This window comes from Pyrus communis, chromosome 14 (genome assembly GCF_041283825.1).
Source record: "Pyrus communis isolate YQ-2024b chromosome 14, ASM4128382v1, whole genome shotgun sequence".
In the NCBI taxonomy this organism is placed as follows: Eukaryota; Viridiplantae; Streptophyta; class Magnoliopsida; order Rosales; family Rosaceae; genus Pyrus; species Pyrus communis.
The window spans coordinates 5228924-5250211 of NC_142578.1; the positions used below are offsets into that span (position 1 = coordinate 5228924).

At 39.5% G+C, this 21288-nt stretch overlaps 2 protein-coding genes and 1 pseudogene across 5 annotated transcripts; all 3 read left to right on the forward strand.

Annotated features, from left to right (window-relative positions):
- Nucleotides 1-7079, forward strand: LOC137713717 (lysine-specific demethylase REF6). Its single transcript, XM_068453059.2, has 7 exons — nt 1-1138; nt 1753-1831; nt 2140-2207; nt 2325-2475; nt 2729-3411; nt 3829-4476; nt 4991-7079. Exons 1-7 carry the CDS (start codon nt 259-261, stop codon nt 6880-6882), a joined length of 4401 nt encoding a protein of 1466 aa, XP_068309160.2. The 5' UTR covers nt 1-258; the 3' UTR covers nt 6883-7079.
- Nucleotides 7080-11227: 4148 nt separating this feature from the next.
- On the forward strand, nt 11228-15040 carry LOC137713797 (zinc finger CCCH domain-containing protein 67). 3 transcript variants are annotated; one of them, XM_068453152.2, is made up of 6 exons: nt 11228-12294; nt 12585-12650; nt 13170-13289; nt 13440-13715; nt 14093-14362; nt 14611-15040. In XM_068453152.2, the coding sequence occupies exons 1-6, from the start codon at nt 11368-11370 to the stop codon at nt 14821-14823; spliced, it is 1872 nt and encodes a 623-aa protein (XP_068309253.1). In that variant the 5' UTR covers nt 11228-11367; the 3' UTR covers nt 14824-15040. The 3 variants fall into 3 exon arrangements, with proteins under 3 accessions (XP_068309253.1, XP_068309255.1, XP_088540901.1); XM_068453154.2 differs by having other exon boundaries at nt 14739-15040; XM_088684775.1 differs by lacking the exon at nt 12585-12650.
- Nucleotides 15041-15847: 807 nt separating this feature from the next.
- Nucleotides 15848-20489, forward strand: LOC137713798 (uncharacterized; annotated as a pseudogene). The gene is made up of 6 exons (XR_015955974.1): nt 15848-17076; nt 18098-18163; nt 18683-18784; nt 18938-19213; nt 19596-19863; nt 20074-20489. The product of XR_015955974.1 is annotated as an uncharacterized LOC137713798 (transcript).
- The last annotated feature ends 799 nt before the right edge of the window (nt 20490-21288 follow it).

Consider the following 21288-nt stretch of genomic DNA (forward strand, 5'->3'; position numbering starts at 1 on the left):
ACACTGCTCACACCCACACACACACAGAGTTGCCTCCTCCCCTGCCCCAAATTTACACTATTTTTTTCTTCTCCTTTCTCTCCCCTGTAGAATAATATAGAAAAACAGAGGAAAATACCAAGAAAAAAAAACCCAAATGAAGCACCCAAGAATCTGAAGTCCTCCTCCTTCCGCTCCCCAATTCGCTTCCCGAAATGGGGTTTTGAATCAAAACCCAAATCTCAGAATTTCACGCGGATTGCTTGGTTGCTGGTTTCAATGGCGGCTTCTTCTGGGTTGATAGCAGAGGCGAACCCGGAGGTGTTTCCATGGCTCAAAACCCTACCTGTAGCTCCAGAGTACCACCCCACTTGGGCTGAGTTCCAAGATCCGATTGCCTACATTTTCAAGATCGAGAAGGAGGCTTCCCAGTACGGAATCTGTAAAATCGTGCCGCCGGTGCCGCCTTCCACGAAGAAGACCACAATTGGGAACTTGAACCGGTCTCTGGCTGCTCGGGCGGGGGTTTCGGGTTCTTCGTGCCCGAAATCTGAGCCCACATTCACTACCCGGCAGCAGCAGATCGGGTTCTGCCCTCGGAGGCCACGGCCCGTGCACCGACCCGTGTGGCAGAGCGGCGAGCAATATACTTTCCAGGAATTCGAAGTGAAAGCGAAGAGCTTTGAGAAGAGTTACTTGAGAAAATGTAGCAAGAAGGGAGGGCTTTCACCGCTGGAAATTGAAACACTTTACTGGAAGGCGACTGTGGATAAACCCTTTTCGGTGGAGTATGCCAACGACATGCCTGGTTCGGCTTTCATGCCGTTGGGTGCGAGAAAGAGTTGTAGTACTAGTAGAGATGCAGGGGACAATGTGACTCTTGGTGAGACTGCGTGGAATATGAGGGGGGTGTCGAGGTCAAAGGGGTCGTTGTTGAGGTTTATGAAGGAGGAGATTCCGGGGGTTACTTCGCCTATGGTGTATATTGCTATGTTGTTCAGCTGGTTTGCTTGGCATGTGGAGGACCATGACTTGCATAGCCTGAATTACCTGCATATGGGAGCAGGGAAGACATGGTATGGCGTGCCAAAGGACGCTGCGGTTGCATTCGAGGAGGTCGTGAGGGTACAGGGCTATGCAGGAGAGATCAATCCTCTTGGTGAGTCCAGGGCAATGTTGAATTTTTACAGGACCGAAACAGTGAACTGTGAAACTTGTTGATCCTCTGTTTCTAATTGTGTTTTGTTTTGTTTGAATTTTTTTGAAAGGTTCATTAAACTGTTTATTTGATGTTATTTGTTCGTATGAAATACTGCCAAATTTATTGGATGTTGTTAAGTGAAGTTGTCTTTGTTAGGACGTAACAGTGGGAAGCATTACTTGTTAAGATGAATGACCTTAACGCCTAAGACTTTTAGAATGGTGACAAGAGTGGATTCTTAGTGAGGGTTGGTGGTCTGATATATGCGAACTAGTGATTCGGCTTGCGAGCAAAGTGTCAGGATATTAATTAAGGATTGCTAGCAAACTAAGAGTGGTTGATTTTGAGTATTTCTTTTGAAGTTTGATGTGTAGTTTTGAGAGTCAGTGATGCTCCTTTTGCATTCCTCTTTACTAATTTGCAGTATGTGTTTCCTACTTCCTTTTCTTTGTACACTAAGAATTGCAATGTAATGGCGTCACTTGTCAATGTAGACTTCAAGAGCTTGTGCTTGAATTGATTTTTGATACTCTCTGAGCGATTAACCTTTATTAGAATATGTCTTCCATCAGTTACCTTTTCAACCCTTGGCGAGAAGACTACTGTGATGTCGCCTGAAGTATTTGTCAGTTCAGGAATTCCATGCTGCAGGTAACTCCTTGACCATTGCTTTGTCTACTGAATGTACTCTTGTTGCCTTTAAGGTCATGATGCTATTGATTATGCTTTGGTCTGATATTTGAAAGAAGCATCAACGTCAACCTGTTTGATTCACGCCAAGTTACATTACCTTTGCTCTTTGATCCAAGAATATTAAATTTTTCTTCCCTGGAAAGTTATTTATGCAACACTGCCAAGTTGTTCTTCGTAGGAGTACCCTGTAGCATTCCTAGAGTACCTCGGTGTTGTGGTGTCAATACATCCATGTATTTCTTACACCTGTAATTTCTTTTATTCAGGCTTGTGCAAAATGCCGGGGAGTTTGTTGTCACTTTCCCAAGAGCATATCACACTGGATTCAGTCATGGTGAGATAACTATATCATTGTTCTCACTTTAATTAATTGAATTAAGTAATCATTGTTCTTGTCTTTGTTTTTTATAGAAATGAAGATAACTATATCATTTGTTCGAATTTTATGTAGGATTTAATTGTGCAGAGGCAGCTAATATTGCAACTCCTGAGTGGTTGAGGGTTGCAAAAGATGCTGCTATTCGACGAGCTTCAATCAATTATCCTCCGATGGTGTCTCATTTTCAATTACTTTATGATCTTGCTTTAGCATTGTGTTCAAGGTTTGTCCGTGACCTTTATAACATCCCTTTTCAGGCACACACACACACACATTAGTTGACCAATTTATTGAGTTTGAAAACAGGGATTGCAAGATTTCAGGAAAAAAGCACGTTTAATAATATAAATTGGTTGAAAATGTGCCACAACGTTTACATAATTTATTAAATGAACTTTAGATGTGCTATAGATCCAAAAGATAAAACGGGTGGTTAAGTGTATAGATCCCTCAATTACCTAATGCTCTCCTTGCAGAATGCCTTCGCGCATTAGTTCTGAACCACGGAGTTCTCGACTGAAAGATAAGAGAAAGTGTGAAGGAGACATAGTAGTTAAAGAGCTATTTGTACAGGATGTCATTCAGAACAATGACCTGCTTAATGTTCTTGGAAAAGGGTCACCAATTGTCCTTCTACCGCAAAGTTCTTCAGACCTTTCTGTTTGTTCAAAATTACGTGTTGGTTCACAGTCAAGAGTAAACCCTGGATTTTCCCAGGGTTCACACAGTCTGAGGGAAGAAATGAAATCCTCAGGCTCCGTTTCTGATGGTCTCATGATAGACAGGCAGCAGGTTAAAGGTTTCTATTCAGTGAGAGGAAAACTTGCATCTCCAAGTGAAAGTAATACTCTTGCCTCTTTAAGTGGATCTAACAATGTACGTGGCCTGAATTCGAAGAGGTCAAACTTGAACTGTGAAAGAGAAAGTAATGTTGAAGGGGAGGGGTTGTCAGATCAGAGACTGTTTTCTTGTGTTACGTGTGGAATTTTGAGCTTTGCTTGTGTTGCTATTATTCAACCAACAGAAGAAGCAGCCAGATATCTTATGTCGGCAGATTGTAGCTTTTTCAATGATTGGGTTGTTGGATCTGGATTGGCTAGTGAGGTGTTCCCGGTTGCAACTGGAGATCCAATTACTTCAAAAAATGCTCCTTGCACAGGTTGGTTCCATTTCGATATTCTTCTCCTTCTGTTGGTCTAAAATATTCTGTTTGTTGAAAATTACGTGTTGGTTCACAGTTGAGGAAAGTCTGGCATTTCCATTGGTCTATGCAATCTCGGGGACGAAATGCCAAACTTACATTTCTTTTCTCCCATGGCTCATCTTAAGATGCATCAACTATTATACTAAAGTTGAATCAGTGTGTGCTTGTCTCGTTTTTCAGTCTTACTAAGGCCACCATATTTGTTATATAGTATCTATATCTGATTATAAGCAGTGTTGTTTGAGTTTCTGTATAGACTTTACCTGCCTATTATTCTGCCTCCTCTGGAAATGTCTTTCTGTATAATGGTTCTACTTTGCCTTAATAGAATTCTAAATGTTGAACGTTAATATGTTTATTTGTCAAAAACAGGATTGGAGGAATACAATGGCCCTGCTGGTTTATATGACGTGCTTGTTCAATCTGGTGATTGTCAAATTCAGGTGGTTGATCAAGGTAATGAAGTGGTTTCAAATACTGAAATGCCGAGAGAGACTTCAGCTCTTGGGCTGGTAGCTTTGAATTATGGAAATTCATCTGACTCGGAGGAAGATCAGGTTGAACCAGATGTTCCTGTCTGTTCTGATGAACCGAACATGACAAACTGCTCTTTGGAAAGTAGATATAGAGACCAGAGTGCTAGTCCTCCTTGGAGAAACCCTTATGCTGGTACAAGTGGGGCTCACAGTCCCTCGTCACAAGGATCTGGTTGTGAGAATGAACTTCATCTCCAAACTTTTGATCACTATGCGACAGATGGACGAAAAATAGCTAATTTCAAGGATAGCAGCCTTCAAAACTTTGACTGCTCTGCTGATTTCAAAACTAGTAATTCTGCTTCCACAGCAACAGGATTTGGTAAGGCTATCGTACCAATACAGAAAAAAAGTATGTCATTTCATCCAGGATGCGACGAAGACTCTTCTAGAATGCATGTATTCTGCCTTGAGCATGCTGTAGAGGTTGAGCAGCAGCTTCGTTCAATTGGCGGTGTCCATATATTGCTCCTTTGTCATCCAGGTGCGTTGTTGCCCTAGAAAGTTTGTATAATAATAGTTTTCTTTGCTTATTTCTTTTATTTTCTGTTTAACTCAGTTCTGTGCATTTTGACCTGTTTAGCAAATACCGTTGAACATGAGTATATACGATATGGTAGAGTTACTTTTCTAGTTTATACCGTTATCAGTTTATCAGCCACTTGTCAAAATGTTTTGTTAGGTAGTGTATCACTGATGTACTAAAGATGATACTTACTTTGTATTTATATGTGAGCCACTATGAATCCATACTATTTCCTTTGCTTGGTGGAATTTGTTTTACGCAAAAATAGAACTGCCAAGTCTGCCACGGATGGGAAACGTAGATACATGCTATTTACAGTCTTCTTTACACCAAGAAGTTCTTAAGCTTGGTTGTTTTATTTACTTGTCTTGAATATTTCAAAATTTTAAGTAGCCAACCATTTCTGGCTATGGCTACGGGTAAGCATTTATCCTCTAATCATCCCTCTGATTATCAATACAAATATTTGCAGACTACCCCAGGATAGAGGATGAAGCAAAATCTATGGCAGAAGAACTGGGAATAAGTTATCTCTGGAATGATATGGCATTCATGAATGCCGCCAAGGAAGATGAGACAAGGATTCAGTTAGCTCTGGATAGCGAGGAGGCCATTGCTGGGAACGGGGACTGGGCTGTAAAGTTGGGGATCAATCTCTTCTACAGTGCCAGCCTTAGCCGCTCTCATCTTTATAGTAAGCAGATGCCATACAATTCTGTTATATACAAAGCATTTGGCCGGAGCTCTCCCGCTAGTTCGCCCACAAGAATTGATGCCTATGGGAGGAGAGGTGGCAAGCCAAAAAAGGTAGTGGCTGGGAAATGGTGTGGTAAAGTGTGGATGTCAAACCAAGTTCATTCTTTTCTAGTAAAAAGGGATCCCGAGGAAGAAGTAGAAGTAGCAGAAGATGAAGAAGAGCGGACCTTCCGTGCTTGGGCAATGCCAGATGAGGATCATGAGGTCAAATCAGAAATCACATGCAAAACTGAGAAGACGGTTAAGAAGTATGCTAGGAAGAGGAAAATGACTGCTGATACTCGAACAACCAAGAAAGCTAGATGTTTTGATAAAGAAGATGCAGTTTCAGATTATTCAGTAGATGATAACTCTCCTCAGCAGCAAAGGAGGCTTCCTAAGAGCAAGCAAGCCAAACATACTGAGAGTGGCCGAACCAAGAAACCCAAGCATGTTGAGACAGAAGATGCAGTTTCAGATGATTCAATGCAAGATGATGATTCTCTTCAGCAAAATGGGAGGTTTCTTCACAGCGAGCAAGTCAAGTATATTGAGAGAAGTGACGTTTCAGATGATTCAATGGGAGTTGAATCTCATCAGCAGCATAAGAGAACTGCTAAAAGTAAGCAATTCAAACCTGTGGAAACAGATGTGGTTTCAGATGATTCGTTTGAGGGTAGTTCTCATCAGCCGCAGAGAGTCCTTAGAAGCAAGACAACTAAATGCACTGGGAGAGAAAATTTGATTTCAGAGGATGTTCACGGGTTCGGTTCTCATCAACAACGAAGGAGCATTTCTAGAAGCAAGCAGGCCAGAGCCAGATTCATTGAGAGAGAAGATACCGCTCTGGATGAAACACCGGAAGATAATTTTCAGCAGCATAAGAGGATTCTTCGAAACAAGCAAACCAAACCAGAGACCCGTGGGAAAATGAGACAAGAAACCCCTCGCCAAGTGAAACAAGGGACCGCTCCTCTTGTGAAACAAGGTACCCGCACTCCAAGAAATCAACAAACCCCTCAGCAAACAAAGAAGCAGACACCTAGGCTCCGAAATAATCAGTCTGAGCAGAACAGCTTTGATTTATATGCTGAAGAGGAGACAGAAGGTGGGCCTAGCACGCGCCTTAGAAAAAGAGCTCCTAAGCCCTCGAAAGTCCCTGGAACCAAACCAAAAGAGCAGCAACAGACTGCTAGGAAAAAGGCAAAGAATGCTTCAGCCGGGAAAGCTCAGGGTGGCCGAAATGAAACAAAATTGAAGGAAGAGGATGCAGAATTCGTATGTGATTTTGAAGGCTGTACCATGAGTTTTGCCTCAAGACATGATCTTTCCCTCCACAAAAGAAACATATGTCCAGTCAAGGGGTGTGGAAAGAAATTCTTCTCGCACAAGTATCTGGTACAGCATCGTCGTGTTCACACAGATGATCGCCCCCTTCGATGCCCTTGGAAGGGCTGCAAGATGACATTCAAGTGGGCATGGGCTCGCACTGAGCACATTAGGGTTCACACAGGTGCTCGTCCGTATGTATGCGCTGAGCCAGGGTGTGCACAGACCTTTCGATTTGTGTCAGATTTCAGCCGTCACAAGCGCAAGACCGGGCATTCGGTGAAGAAGAGTAAGAAGTGACTTGATAATGGAAAACAGATGCAATCATGTATCTTGACTAATGAATCTGTTGTTCCACTTTCAATTCATAAATTAGGAGAGAAGGGGAGGGCTAGGGTTTCCCCTGTAATTGCAATTCAGAGTAACCATTGATTCTGATTTCCCTTGGGCCTTCATTTGGCCCATCCATTTATCTCAACAAAGAGCAATTCCTCGGATATTAAGCACATTTTCTCTGAGGAGGATCACATGCTAATCCTGTTTTAATTGAAATTTCAGATGCTAATCTCATTCATTTGGATCTTGTTAGACTCGCCTCTTTGCAGTTACTGCCCATGAATAACATGTTCAGTATGTTAATGCCTACCTTGTTTCCGAATAATCTAACATGTTATGTTATTAGACTAGCTAGATGTAAATCATTGGCACCCTGAGCTCAAAAATCGGTGATGTTTCTGAATATTTCATGTTTTCCAATATATGTATACATGTATGAGATTGGATGTACGATAACAGGAACAGTCTCTGACGAAGACATTATTGGAGGAAAAATTCGCAACTAGACTTCATGGACTGTGGCCTCAAAGCAAGCTACAATTCCTTCAACACATAATGAATTCAATATCATATATATTCAGAACTCTTTCGATATATGCTTAAGGAGACAAGCCTAACAATTTATGTGATCGTTTCGAAATATTTAAATTCTTATCACATAAAATGTCTCATTCATATCTTTCTTTCATAGTTCTTAGAGAAGACTTGTTAATTCCACAACCAGTAATTTTGACCAATTTAAGCAAGCAAATTATCCTAAAAAATATTCAAAATAAGAAATATAATTATAAGATGGCTTATTATATTAACACCCCATAAATTGTTGAATAAACCCCACATACTTAATACATCCCGCATTTGCTTTTTCAATTAAAAATTATCTTAATACACCCCATAATACCATCACACCCCACATTCTTAATATACACTCTACATTTTCTACATGCACCCCGTATTTTCAATACATCCCACCTTTCTTAAATCTTATAAAGCTTTTAATTTGGACAAAACATACCGACTAAAATTTTTGACAAAAGATGCCGCTTGAGATTTAAAGCATATGTGGATTGTTTTCAATTCCACTATTGAAACCCGTGTCATTTGTTTTTAATATTTGATGGTAATTTTAAGTGTTTAATTCTTCATATAATCTCTGTGATTTCTGAAAGATGAATACGAACATAGAAGTTTGAATAACGCATCAAAAACAAGATTAAATAATTATCGATGTCGTCAAAATCACTAAAACAATAAAAATATGAAGTCTTACCTCATGTGAAGCTTCCGAAACATCGATTTCGTGTTTCATCCGTCAAAAATAAATTTTCTCAATCAACATGTTTGTAATTTCATTGGTTAGGGTTTTGTTCAATAATGGAGGGTCGGAGGAGTTTTGATAGTTGAAGAAGATAAATAATACGTTAAAAGTGATTTGGGGTGTATATAGAATTTTGTTTTTTTTTGAACCTAATAAGGTCAAAATTGTCATTGCATAGTAAAGTAAATAAGTTATTTAATATTAAATTTTAATGTGAGGTGCATTCAACATTTTGTGGGGTACTGATATAAAAAGCCTTATAAGATTACTCTCACTGACCTTGAGATACATACACAAATTAGTAGAGTTTTCTTTAATAACAAAATGATCGTAACATTTATCAATTTAACTCTTTAACGCTATCGATTGTTTTAAAAAAAAAAATGCATCTACGGCCAATGCTTGTTTAGTTGTACTTGTTCACACACGACTTATCGATTGTTAACCTAAATGTAAGTGCGTTCTCCATAATCATATATGAACATCAATTGATCACCCACACTCGCTCGTGATTGGCTGTGATTTTTTTATATTCATGTATTTGTAGTAAACAAACCAAAACAGATCATTTCATTTCATGTCAAATAAAGAATCTAATGTCACGCAACATGTGATATTGATTTGATATGGTAAGTTTACTCTACCGGTGAGAAGCAGCAATCAGATCTCCTGATAAAACGACATGTCAGTTCATTCATGAACAAAAATATGATAGTCGAACGATAGCTCCTCTAATTTTTTTTTTAATATTTTATTATATCATAAGCTTAATTGATATGTGGTCTTTGTGGTTATATGGTAGGAAGATAGCCCTTTTTAATAAAAAAACAAATAAATAATAAGATTAAAACCCTTGGGGAGCAATTATGATTGGTCAATAAAAATACATTTTAGTGCGATTTTTTTCTTCTTCTTTGTTTAGCCAATCTATCATGATAAGTAAAGCAGGGTAAATTTACTTTGCGTTGATTATTTAGGGTTTAGGGTTGTTGGCTTCGTATCAAGGCTAACCATGAGCAACAAGAAAGTGCGAGATAGAAGATAGAGAGAAGAGGGGAGATGTATAGCTTATGGACACGAAAATACATTTTACCCCTTTATTTTGACGGAAGTTTCACTTATAGACTAAATTGTCAAACGGTCTTTCACCACAAGGATGTAAATTTTAATTTTTTTTGTACTAGACAAGCTATGTTCCAATTATCTTTTAATTATGAGGACCATTTGTCCAATTAAATCTATAATATAAGAAAGTGTATTTGTATTTTTTTTATTAACATAATTTAAGAGCAGTTCCACCGTGGACTATTGCCTGAAGGATTGGCTCTCAAACAAGGCCAGAGAGCCCGAGTGGGGAGGTCCAATGTGTGCTGGCGATGGAGCCCGAGCAGGCCCGACATAAGTTGCTAGCCTGAGAGCATTAAGGCCACGTGATGCAAGGCTGACGTCAGCCACGATTTAAAAACATGGGTCACTGGAACCCTCGAGGGAGAACATTGGAATATTTGGTAGAAATTCATCCCGATTTCGATCTCGACTTAAAACTCCATTAAAAATTGTAATTTAATCACAAAAATGATGCTAAAATGAAAAGGAACAAGATTCTCCCACTATGAGTAACAACCATGGTTGAGATTGGTCGGGATTGGTCACGGAGCTCGCTGGATTTTGGAAAAACGAAACAGAAAGCATGCACAATGAAAAGAACGAAATTTAACCCTTCAGCGATGAACTTGTCCAGTTAAGCTTCCAATAGGCTTAATCCACCATGAACAACACTTCAATTCAAAGATTAAAGCTTATAAATCCCAATTAAACAAAATATCAAAATCTGCGGTAAACCCAAAAGTCAATTACTTGCAGTGCTCTTCTCCACAAATTTGTAGGAAAAAACGAAATCAAATTTGGGGTTGTAAGACATAAATTATAGTAGAAATTTGATTTGTGATTTCGAATTTGTAATGCTTTCTCTCTGCTTTGAGGAACAAGAAGAAAAACCTGCTGGCCTTTTGATCCAAATCAGGTGCAAAATCCGTAGCTTCCTCCTTTGAGGAAGAAAACAAGGAGAAATGGGGGAGAAAAAGATAGTGGGGAGGGAGACGGTCGGTCGGAGAAAAAAGGGAAGACAATGAGGGAGAGGGGAGTGCGAGAGTGGGAAGGAAGAAGAAAAAAAAATGGTAGAAGTTTCGAGAGACAAGAAGATTTTCGGAAAAGATAAATTAATAATATAATATTAATTTATACAAATTAAATAATATAATATTAACTATAAATAAAAAAATACTACTAATATTTTAGTGCCTATTGTCATGGCTATTCAGTTTAGGAGTGGAGATGCAAAAAGAAGTTACTGTTCATTAAGGGCAGTTACTGTTCACTAGATGAATTAAATAGTGAATAGCACGGGGAGGCCTTTGCAACGGTGGAGTTGCTCTAAAAGCAGAGAGCAATTTATGTAAAATAGATATATTGTCACCATGACGTTTTATACCAATTTATGACGATATAATACTGTGACAATCCTGGTTGATCGTACAATGTTGAGTGAAGTAAAACTTACACAAATCTTGTATCATTGACATAAGAAGTCGCTATACAAATATATCTGTACTATCTAAACTTCTCTCAAATAAAAGGTTAGTACTAGGGAGCTCAACTTTTTAAACCAAATTTTATAAAACATACAATATGGTTGTTAATGATTGAATTATCATTTAAGTGTCGATTAACGTACTTATTTCCTACTAATTAACACAACATGTAATTTACAAATCTGATCTAAAAAGTTAGTCTATCTAACATTACTCCAAATAAAAACGTCACAATCACCATTATTATACAGATCGTGCTATTCACAGATCCCACACACCCGTTAACTCTTTACTAATAATCTTTATCGATTCATTCAATTCAACGATTAAAAAATTAAAAAAGTATTAAAAGTAAAAATAAGTGCATTTTATCACATTATACTACCTAAAATGATTAAGTTGCGTGTTCACAGAAAGGCAAGAAAATCCTCCAAAAGGCGGTTTTCACATCAACCCCGTTTCTATCTCTTTCCCTGTCTGTCAAGGAGAGTCAGTTCATTTCTTCTCAGAAGAGTTAGGGTTTTGAAATGTGGAGGGAGAATGGCAATCTCTGAAGCTATCTCTCTTGTTCCCCCAGATCCCGAAACCCCCAGCACCAGCCACGCTCATTCCGACCAGGGCTTTCTGCCTTCTTCTCCCGATCCCGCTCTCGCACCCTCTGGTGTCGATCATGCGGTCCTCGACGAGAAACTGGATTTGAAAGAGGAGGGGGAGGACGATGGAGAGCCTGATGAGGTGCAGAAGCTGGATTCAATAGAGAAGGTTGAGGAGGATGAAGCTGGTGAGTTGCAGAAGGTGGATTTGAAGGCAGAGGATGAAGCTGGTGAGTTGCAGAAGGTGGATTTGAAGGCGGAGGATGGAGCTGGTGAGTTGCAGAAGGTGGAATTTTATGAAGGCGTCGAAGTTCCCCTAAATCCGACGTCTGTTCCGTCACCTGCGCGGTCCGATCTCGTTCCTGAAATCTTTGATTGGATTCGGACACTCGACCCCCCCGTGCTCAATAGGATTAGGAATGGCGACCCTGCCCTCCTCCACGAGATTCAGCAATTTGACCCCGCCGTTGAGATTCGGAACTTCGAACTTTCCATCGTTGATGAGATTCGGAACTTCGACCGTGCTTTCCCTTCGGATTTGAAGGCGGAGGAGGGTGGAGAGGGAGTGGAGGAAGAAGAGAAGAGTTACGGTGCGCAAGAGGTTGAGATTGTAAATGGAGAGAAAAATGAGAGGCAGAGTGAGCAGAGCGAGCAGAGCGACGGAGGAGAAGGGTGGGGAGGAAATCAGGGGTGGGAGGAGGATGGCGGTGGGGTGGAGGAGAAGAAGGCGGTGGAAACTCAGGAAAGTAACAGAAGGTATCAGTACCCAGTGAGGCCGGAAGCTGAAGACTGTTCGTATTATCTAAAGACCGGGTCTTGCAAGTTTGGATCCAATTGCAAGTTTAATCACCCTGTTAGAAGGAAACCCAACCAGGTATAACTCTTTATTTCCATTTTTCGGTTTAAAAATCGAAACTTTTTGTTTATGTTTGCCCAGCCCCTGTTAGTTTCAGCTGAAATTCTGCAGCAAAGACAATTATGTGTTTGCATTTTTAGGGTTGTAGCTGAAATTGGATTCTTTTTCGTTTACATACATTTTCGATGATATTTTGTTTTAAAAATGGCGATGGCGAATTCTGATTGGCTTAGGCTGTATGATTAGAACATTTCTGCTATTAGTTCCCACATTCGGTTTGCTGGTGTTTTGACTTGTTCATATTGAAGGTGCCTAAGGAAAGGGTCAAGGATAAGGACGAGTCGGCAGAGAATCCAAGCCAGACGGAATGCAAGGTTATTATTGTTGTGATTCACAGAAATTTTATATTTGAAGTTATGGTTTTTAGAGCAGTTATTTGATCAACGTGTCACAAATCGTTATATTTTGTTTTAGTTCATGTATTTGGTATCCTAGTGGTCATTTTTATGATGATGGGGTTTTCTAAGTCTGCTTATCTGAAAATTCGGTTGGCATGATTTACCGAATAAAAAAGCTAAAAACTTTTATCTTGTAGCTAATACAGAATCCTGAGATTTTGAACTTTATTTGTCTATATCGTATGGGGAGGCATGCCATCTGTTTGATTAAATTATAGCAAGTTGGTAAGTAATTAGACAATCTCCACCGGATGGGTTTTCATGAAATTGTATGTTTTTTTCATGACATTCTTGTATTCCTTTATACAGTAATTCCAATTATGCTTTCGGATGTTAGTAACAATTCTTCTCTTTGTGCCTTTATCCAAATATCTGCAATGTGTACGGCAGACTAGTAACAGTTTCATGATGAGATAACACTTGAGCTTGTTGCAGTATTACTTGAGGTCGGGTGGATGTAAGTATGGGGAAAATTGCAGATACAGCCACAGCAGAGAGAAACCTTCTGTAGCTCCAGTTCTTGAGCTTAACTTTCTGGGCCTGCCAATTCGACCGGTATACACTTTATATCTAGCTTGCTAAGTTTTAAGAAATGAATATCTACTCACAATTTTTAAGATTTTATCTTTGCTTATTTTCTTGGTTTGTTGGACCTATTTATTATGTCTGTCAGTTACTGCGAATATTTATTTTTACCTGTTACAGGGTGAGAGGGAGTGTCCCTACTATATGCGAAATGGTTCCTGCAAGTATGCATCGAACTGCAGGTTTAACCACCCTGATCCTACAACTACAGGAGGATCTAATCCCCCATCTGGATATGGTAATGGTGGTCCTGCATCGTTACAAGGTGCATCACAATCAACAGTGGCACCGTGGTCTGCACCAAGGCCTTTGAATGAGGCTCCGGTTTACTCAACTTTGATGATTCCACCACCTCAAGTGGTTTCTTCTCAAAATTCAGAATGGAATGGTTATCAGGTGCTTTTATTTAACTTTGCCATATTATAGTCTCGGGTTTGAAGAACGTTGATCATTTTGATATACCAGTTTACACTTTATCAGGAATATGAGATCATGATTGTATGTTTAACTTTCTTATACTTTTCTGGCCATGCTCTTTTTATTCATTTTTAGCTTGTAAAATTAATAATTTGGTTGTGCAAATATGCCATGACTTTTGTTCTATAACCAGGACTTAATGTTCCCAATAGTTTGACAAATTGCTGTCTGCAACAGTTGCAGTAATTTATTTAGTTCATATCTCTGTGTTCACAACTCATTAATTGCCATCTATCAGTTTGTGAGGTCCCTTTTGTTAATTGGTATCCCTATTGTTTTTCGTTTTGAACTTTTAGGCTCCAGCATATGTACCAGAAAGAAGCATGCCTGCACGTCCGCCATACATGATGAACAACTCAGTGGCTGAAACCAACATCTACAAGCAATATCCACACCAGAATCAGGTTGAAGAGTTCCCAGAAAGACCTGGCCAACCCATATGCAATTATTTCTTAAGAACAGGGGATTGCAAGTTTAAATCTAATTGCAAATATCACCATCCAAAAAATCATACTGCAGTAGCCCCCCCAGTCATATTCAGTGACAAGGGCCTGCCTTTGAGACCGGTAAGTTCACCCTTCTCTGACCGTGCCTTTTATAACGAGTTCATAATTTCGGAATATGATCCTAGAAAGGTTTTCACTTTGTGATACATGAAGGTAAAACAAATGAAATACTATGTGAGGACAATTGTTCCCAGATCATAAATATTATTAACTAATTGTTCTCTTCCCTCTGTTCTAAGAGCGTCGTTTTGATCGCATATTACATGATTGCACGCCATTGATCACACAAAATTTGTTTCAAAATCCAGGATCAGAACATTTGCACACATTACAGTCGCTATGGCATTTGCAAATTTGGGCCAACTTGTAAATTTGACCACCCGTTACGTATATCATCTTCAACTACATCTGGTCCTGATCATCGACTTCCTTTCAGTGATTCGGCAACTACTAACGGGGCAGGAATGGCTGGGAGCAGAAACGGAACTGATGTTACAAGCCAGCCGCAGCCGGTGCAGTAAGTTATGCATGAAATGCTTGCCTAGAGCACAGGATTTGCATCACTCAAACATGTAATCTTTCTCTTTTGGTAATTTAATCTTAGAAATGTATCAAACCTCTTCACCGGACGACACAAACTTTATAGTTGTGAGATTTTAAGGGAAATGGAACCTGTAAATTATTTCTCATCTGTCAAATAACCGGAAAATACTTTAGTCGAGAATATCCTTTCAATTTCGTTGTGGCTGCCTATCCCGAGTATCGCAAATGGTTCGGTTGTTGATCTCGCTCTATAAAACTTGTGCCGGGATCTTCTGTTATGTATCGACGTTACGTGCATTGTCTATCTTGCATGTAACATTGGTTAAATTCGCATATACAACACCAATGTAAACGACAAACCCATATTACAAAATAACATGTTTGTAGGTCACGGCATCTGAGTGGAGCTGTGAAGGTGATGGAGAACCTAGGACAACCAAATGGAGAGTAAAGAGGGTTGACTCAACTTAGAAATAAGTTGGAAATCTCGTTTGAGAGTTTAAAACACTTTTACGACGTGTTTACTAATTCTAAATCACAACGATTGATGAGACTAATTAGGAGTCGGAATGAGAATGAATCAAAATTTAGAGTATTATCTTCGACAATAAAATTTAGAGTATTATCAAGGAGGACTGAACCTACACATAGGTTTCGATACATTATTAGTTTAAAATATCGGTACATTGTGCTTAAATTGCAACAGTGGTACAAAGTGTGTTCGGTGCATCTTGTTGAGAATGAGTCCCATATTGATGGGAGGATAGACCTTGTATGAGCTTTATAAGAGGTTGGGCTACTTCCCATGTTGCCAATTGGTTTTATAGTGGAATTTTAACTTTCTTCACATCACAGCACATCAGAAGCAATTGGCAATATGGGGAGTAGCAAAAATGAGATTATTCTCACTCATGAGCTTTTATAAGAAGTAGTTGCCAATTGTTTTTATAATGAAATCTCAACTTTCTTATAAAGCAGCAAAAATGAGCTTATTCTCACAACACAGCAAAAAACAATTGGCAATATGGGGAGTAGCAAAAATAAGATTATTCTCACTCATGAGCTTTATAAGAAGTAGCTGCCAATTGATTTTATAGTAGAATCTCAATTTTCTTATAAAGCAACAAAAATGAGCTTATTCTCACAGCACAGCAGAAACAAAATTTTTTTTTCAAAGCACAACAATACCAAACCAACCCTAAGTCTCTTTTCCTAAAGCAGCTTTGGAATTTAAAAACAATCCAAACATGCCTCTGAAAAAACAAGACTTTGATTTGGCCAGTCAAATTATATTTTGATCATATGAGATAGTTTGTTTCCTCCATTTAGTTGCTAGTTGCAAGTTCACAGCAAAACCTAGCAACCCAGTTTCAGCTACCGTCGCCGTCGCATCCGCCGCCGCCATCAGCACAAAAACTATGCTTTCAGCGTTGCGTTTCCTCCTACCGGTGTCAGTGTCAGTGCTGGTCGCAATTTATAATTACTATAAATCCAGACAGAAATTTTCTGAAGGCGTCGAAGTTCCGCTAAATCCGACGTCTGGTCCGTCTCCTGCGACGTCCGATCTCGATCATGAAATCCTTGATTGGATTCGGACACTCGACCCCGCCATGCTCAATAGGATTAGGAATCCCGACCCTGCCCTCCTCCATGAGATTCACCAATTCAACCCCGCCGTTGAGATTTGGAACTTCGATCCTTCCATCGTTGATAGGATTCGGAACTTGGACCCTGCTTTCCCTTCGGATTTTTCTGAAAGCGTAGACGTTCCTCAAAATCCCCCGTCTGTTCCGTCTCCTGAGCCGTCCGTTGTTGAAATCCTTGATTGGATTGGGACACTCGGCCCCGCCGTGCTCGATGAGATTCAGCAATTCGACCCCGCCTTCCTCGATGAGGATCGGAGCTTCGATCCTTCCATCGTTGATGGGATTCCGAAATTGAGTCTGAAGAAAAAGGAGGAAAAAGCAGAAGAGGAGGAGAAGGAGAGAGAGACAGAAAGGGAAAAGGAAAATGAGAGGGAGAGAGAGAGCGAAACTAGCGAAAGCAGCGGCGGCGGCGGTGGAGGGAATGAGAATGGTGGCGAGGTGGAGGAGGAGGTTGTTGAGGAGAGTAGCAGAAGGGATCAGTACCCATTGAGGCTTGGAGACTGTCGGTACCATCTGAGGACTGGCAATTGTAAGTTCGGATCGAATTGCAAGTATAATCACCCTCGGAGAAGGAAAAACAAGCAGGTATATCTCTCTTGTTCCGCATTTTGCATCTGCACAGGGACGAATAAAGCTATTTTTTTCACAAATGCTGAAAATAATAATTACAACAGGCCTAATTTTATTATTTTATTGCCTAATTTTGTTTTTAATTGTTGTATTGACAATTTAACACGTATATTCTTTTTAAAGCAGGTTCTCCTCTAAAATCCTTGTCGGCGATAGTGAATTCAATCCATTCAAATGAATAATAATTAATTACAATAAATAATAATTAATCGAGTGAATTTTTATCTCGTAAAACAATTGTCTAGGTAATTGATAATTAAAAATTAATAAAAATAAAAATATGTTATTATTAATCTTATTTTTTATTTTTTATTTTTTATTTTTTATTTTCCTCTTTCTTCTTTCTTGTTCTTCGTTCTTCCTGGAAACTCTCCCCAGGCTCCCCACCACTTCCCGATCCCTCCCAAGGAGCAGTCCTCCGATCCATTTCTTCTTCTTCTTTTTTCCTGGAATTTCCACAATTTTCCACTCGAAGGCTGGGATTTGGGGATGTGAGGCGAGCAGCACGATTTGGATGCTGGGTTCTCCACGGCGACGGCGAAGGCGAAGGCTGGGTTCGCCAAACCTTCTCCAGGTTTCCCGATGGTCGTCGCAGGGGAGGGAGAAATCCGTCGGAAGGGGGCGGGAATCCGTCGGGAGAAAATAAAAAATTGATGCTGACGTCAAGTAGGCCGGGTATTGGGTCAGCCGATTTCTGCTGGGCAGCTTGCTGGCCTCCCCCGGAGCCCAGCGGATTTTTTGGGATGGACCGGGTTTTTGGGGAGGGAGGGGAAAAAATGGGCTGTTGCGCAGCTAAGAGAGGGAGGGCTGGAGTTACTCTTAGCATCTGCGTATGTATGTTTATGTACGTTTATGCTTGAAAGATTGAGACTTTTCGTGTTTTCGTGGCTTCATCTTTCATTGTTTCAGCTGAGAACATTTCTTCTATTGCTTCCCACTTTCGATTTGTTAGTGTTTTGACTTGTTCATATTGAAGGTGCCTAAGGAAAGCGTCAAGGATAAGGACGAGTCGGCACAGAATCCAAGCCAGACGGAATGCAAGGTTATTATTGTTGTGATTCACAGAAATTTTATATTTGACGTTCTGGTTTTTAGTGCAGTTATTTGATCAACGTCTCACAAATCGTTATATTTTGTTTTAGTTCATGTATTTGGTATCCTAGCGGTCATTTTTATGATGGTGGGGTTTTCGGAGTCCGCTTATCTGAAAATTAGTTTGGCATGCATAACCGAAACAAAAAGCTAAAAACTTTTATCTTGTAGCTAGTGCAGAATCCTGGATTTGGAACTTTATTTGTTTATATTGTATGGGGAGGCATTTCATCTGTTTGATTAAATTATAGCAAGTTGGTAAGTAGTTAGACAATCTCCGCCGGATGGGTTTTCATGAAATTGTATGCTTTTTTCATGACATTCTTGTATTCCTTTATACAGTAATTCCAATTATGCTTTCGGATGTCAGTAACAATTCTTCTCTTTGTGCCTTGTATCCAAATATCTGCAGTGTGTACGGCAGACTAGTAACAGTTTCATGATGTTATAACACTTGAGTTTGTTGCAGTATTACTTGAGGTCGGGTGGATGTAAGTATGGGGAAAAATGCAAATACAGCCACAGCAAGGTGAAGCTTGAGCTTAACTTTCTGGGCCTGCCAATTCGACCGGTATGCACTTTATATCTAACTTGCTAAGTTTTGAGAAATGAATATCTATTCACGATTTTTAAGATTTTATCTTTTGCTTATTTTCTTGGTTTGTTGGACCTTTTTATTATGTTTCTGTCAGTTACTGCGAATATTTATTTTTACTTGTTACAGGGTAAGAGGGAGTGTCGGTACTATATTCGAAATGGCTCCTGCAAGTATGCATCGAACTGCAGGTTTAACCACCCTGATCCTACAGATACAGGAGAATCTGATCCCTCATCTGGATATGGTAATGGTGGTCCTGCATTTTTACAAGGTGCATCACAATCAACAGTGGCACCATGGTCTGCACCAAGGCCATTGAATGAGGATCCGGTTTACTCGACACTGATGATTCCACCACCTCAAGTAGTTTCTTCTCAAAATTCAGAATGGAATGGTTATCAGGTTCTTTTATTTAACTTTCCCATCTCAGAGTCTCGGGTTTGAATAACTGTGATCACTTTGATATACCAGTTAATACTTTATCAGGGATAAGAGATCACGATCACTTTGTATGTTTAACTTTCTTATACTTTTCAGCCACGCTCTTTTTATTCATTTCTGGGTCATAAATCAATAATTTGCTCGTCCACATTTGCTATGAATTTTTATCTATAACCAGGACTTAAAGTTCCCAATAGTTTGACAAATTGCTGTCCGCAACAGTTATAGTAATTTTTTTAGTTCATATCTCTGCATTCACAACTCGTCAATTCGCATCCTTATCAGTTTATGAGGTCTCTATTGTTAAATGGCATCCCTATTGTGTTTCGTTGTGAACTTTTAGGCTTCAGCATATGCACCAGAAAGAAGCATGCCTGCGCATCCACCATACATGATGAACAACTCCGTGGCGGAAACCAACGTCTACAAGCAACATCCACACCAGAATCAAGTTGAAGAGTTCCTAGAAAGACCTGGCCAACCCTTATGCAGTTATTTCGTAAGAAAGGGGTATTGCAAGTTTAAATCTAATTGCAAATATGACCATCCAAAAACTCAATGCAGTAGGCCCCCCAATCGCACTCAGTGACAAGGGCCTGCCCTTGAAACCGGTAAGTTCACCCTACTCTGACTATGCCTTTTATAACGAGTTCATAATTTCGGAATATGATCCTAGAAAGGTTTCACTTTGTGATACATGAAGGTAAAACAAATGAAATACTATGTGAGGACAATTGTTCCCGCTCTATGAGAGCCTCAGTTTGATCACATATTACATGGTTGCACGCCATTGATCACACAAAATTTGTTTCAAAATCCAGGATCAGAACATTTGCACACATTACAGTCGCTATGGCATTTGCAAATTTGGGCCAGCTTGTAAATTTGACCACCCGTTACATATATCATCTTCAACCACATCTGGTCCTGATCATCAACTTCCTTTCAGTGATTCGGCAACTACTAACGGGGCAGGAATGGCTGGGAGCAGAAACTGAACTGGTGTTACAAGTCAGCGGCAGCCCGTGCAGTAAGTTATGCATGAAATGCTTGCCTAGAGCACAGGATTTGCATCACTCAAACATGTGTAATCTCTCTTTTGGTAATTCAATCTTAAAAATGTATCAAACCTCTTCACCGGACGACACAAACTTTATAGTTGTGAGATTTTAAGGGAAATGGAACCTGTAAATTATTTCTCATCTGTCAAATAACCGGAAAATACTTTAGTCGAGAATATCCTTTCAATTTCGTTGTGGCTGCCTATCCCGAGTATCGCAAATGGTTCGGTTGTTGATCTCGCTCTATAAAACTTGTGCCGGGATCTTCTGTTATGTATCGAACTTACGGCGACGTTACGTGCATTGTCTATCTTGCATGTAACATTGGTTAAATTCGCATATACAACACCAATGTAAAAGACAAACCCATATTACAAAATAGCATGTTTGTAGGTCACGGCATCTGAGTGGAGCTGTGAAGGTGATGGACAACCTAGGACAAGCAAACCTAGGTCATACGAGTGAACCTAGGACAACCTTTGACCCCAAAAAAAAAAAAAAAAAAACTAGGACAACCAAAATGGGGAGTAAAGAGAGTTGACTCAGCCTGAAATAACTGGGAAATTTCGTTTAAGAGTTAAAAATATTTTTACAACGCGTTTACTAATCTGAAATTGAAACGACCGATCAAACTAATCAGGAGACGAACGAGAAGGAATCAAAATTTTGAGTATTATTATAAAGGACTTAACCTACACATAAATGTTACATGTCAATGCATTATTGTTTTAAGTATCGTCACATTGTAGCAATATTTTCTTAACCAACGACTGCTAATACATCCATGTAAGTCGTTCTGTAATTATGAGACTTGCATATGGGGCATAAACAAAGTGTGTGAGAATTTTTTATTTTTGTTTTTGAAATAGAAAGAGAGAGGAAGAGAATGATAGAGAATGTAGTAGTACATATAATTGAGGCATTGAAAAAAAAGTAAATTTTGGTTGTATGAAATTACATTTATGCCTCATATTT

What these genes read in the sequence shown, in the direction of transcription:
- LOC137713717 (XM_068453059.2), top strand. Translation starts at nt 259, where the DNA reads ATGGCGGCTTCTTCTGGGTTGATAGCAGAGGCGAACCCGGAGGTGTTT. An exon ending in AGGAGAGATCAATCCTCTTG is followed by an intron (nt 1,139 to 1,752) that starts GTGAGTCCAGGG and finishes GTCTTCCATCAG; the next exon opens with TTACCTTTTCAACCCTTGGC. An exon ending in GCTTTAGCATTGTGTTCAAG is followed by an intron (nt 2,476 to 2,728) that starts GTTTGTCCGTGA and finishes CTCTCCTTGCAG; the next exon opens with AATGCCTTCGCGCATTAGTT.
- LOC137713797 (XM_068453152.2), top strand. Translation starts at nt 11,368, where the DNA reads ATGGCAATCTCTGAAGCTATCTCTCTTGTTCCCCCAGATCCCGAAACC. An exon ending in CAGAATGGAATGGTTATCAG is followed by an intron (nt 13,716 to 14,092) that starts GTGCTTTTATTT and finishes TTGAACTTTTAG; the next exon opens with GCTCCAGCATATGTACCAGA. An exon ending in AGGGCCTGCCTTTGAGACCG is followed by an intron (nt 14,363 to 14,610) that starts GTAAGTTCACCC and finishes TTCAAAATCCAG; the next exon opens with GATCAGAACATTTGCACACA.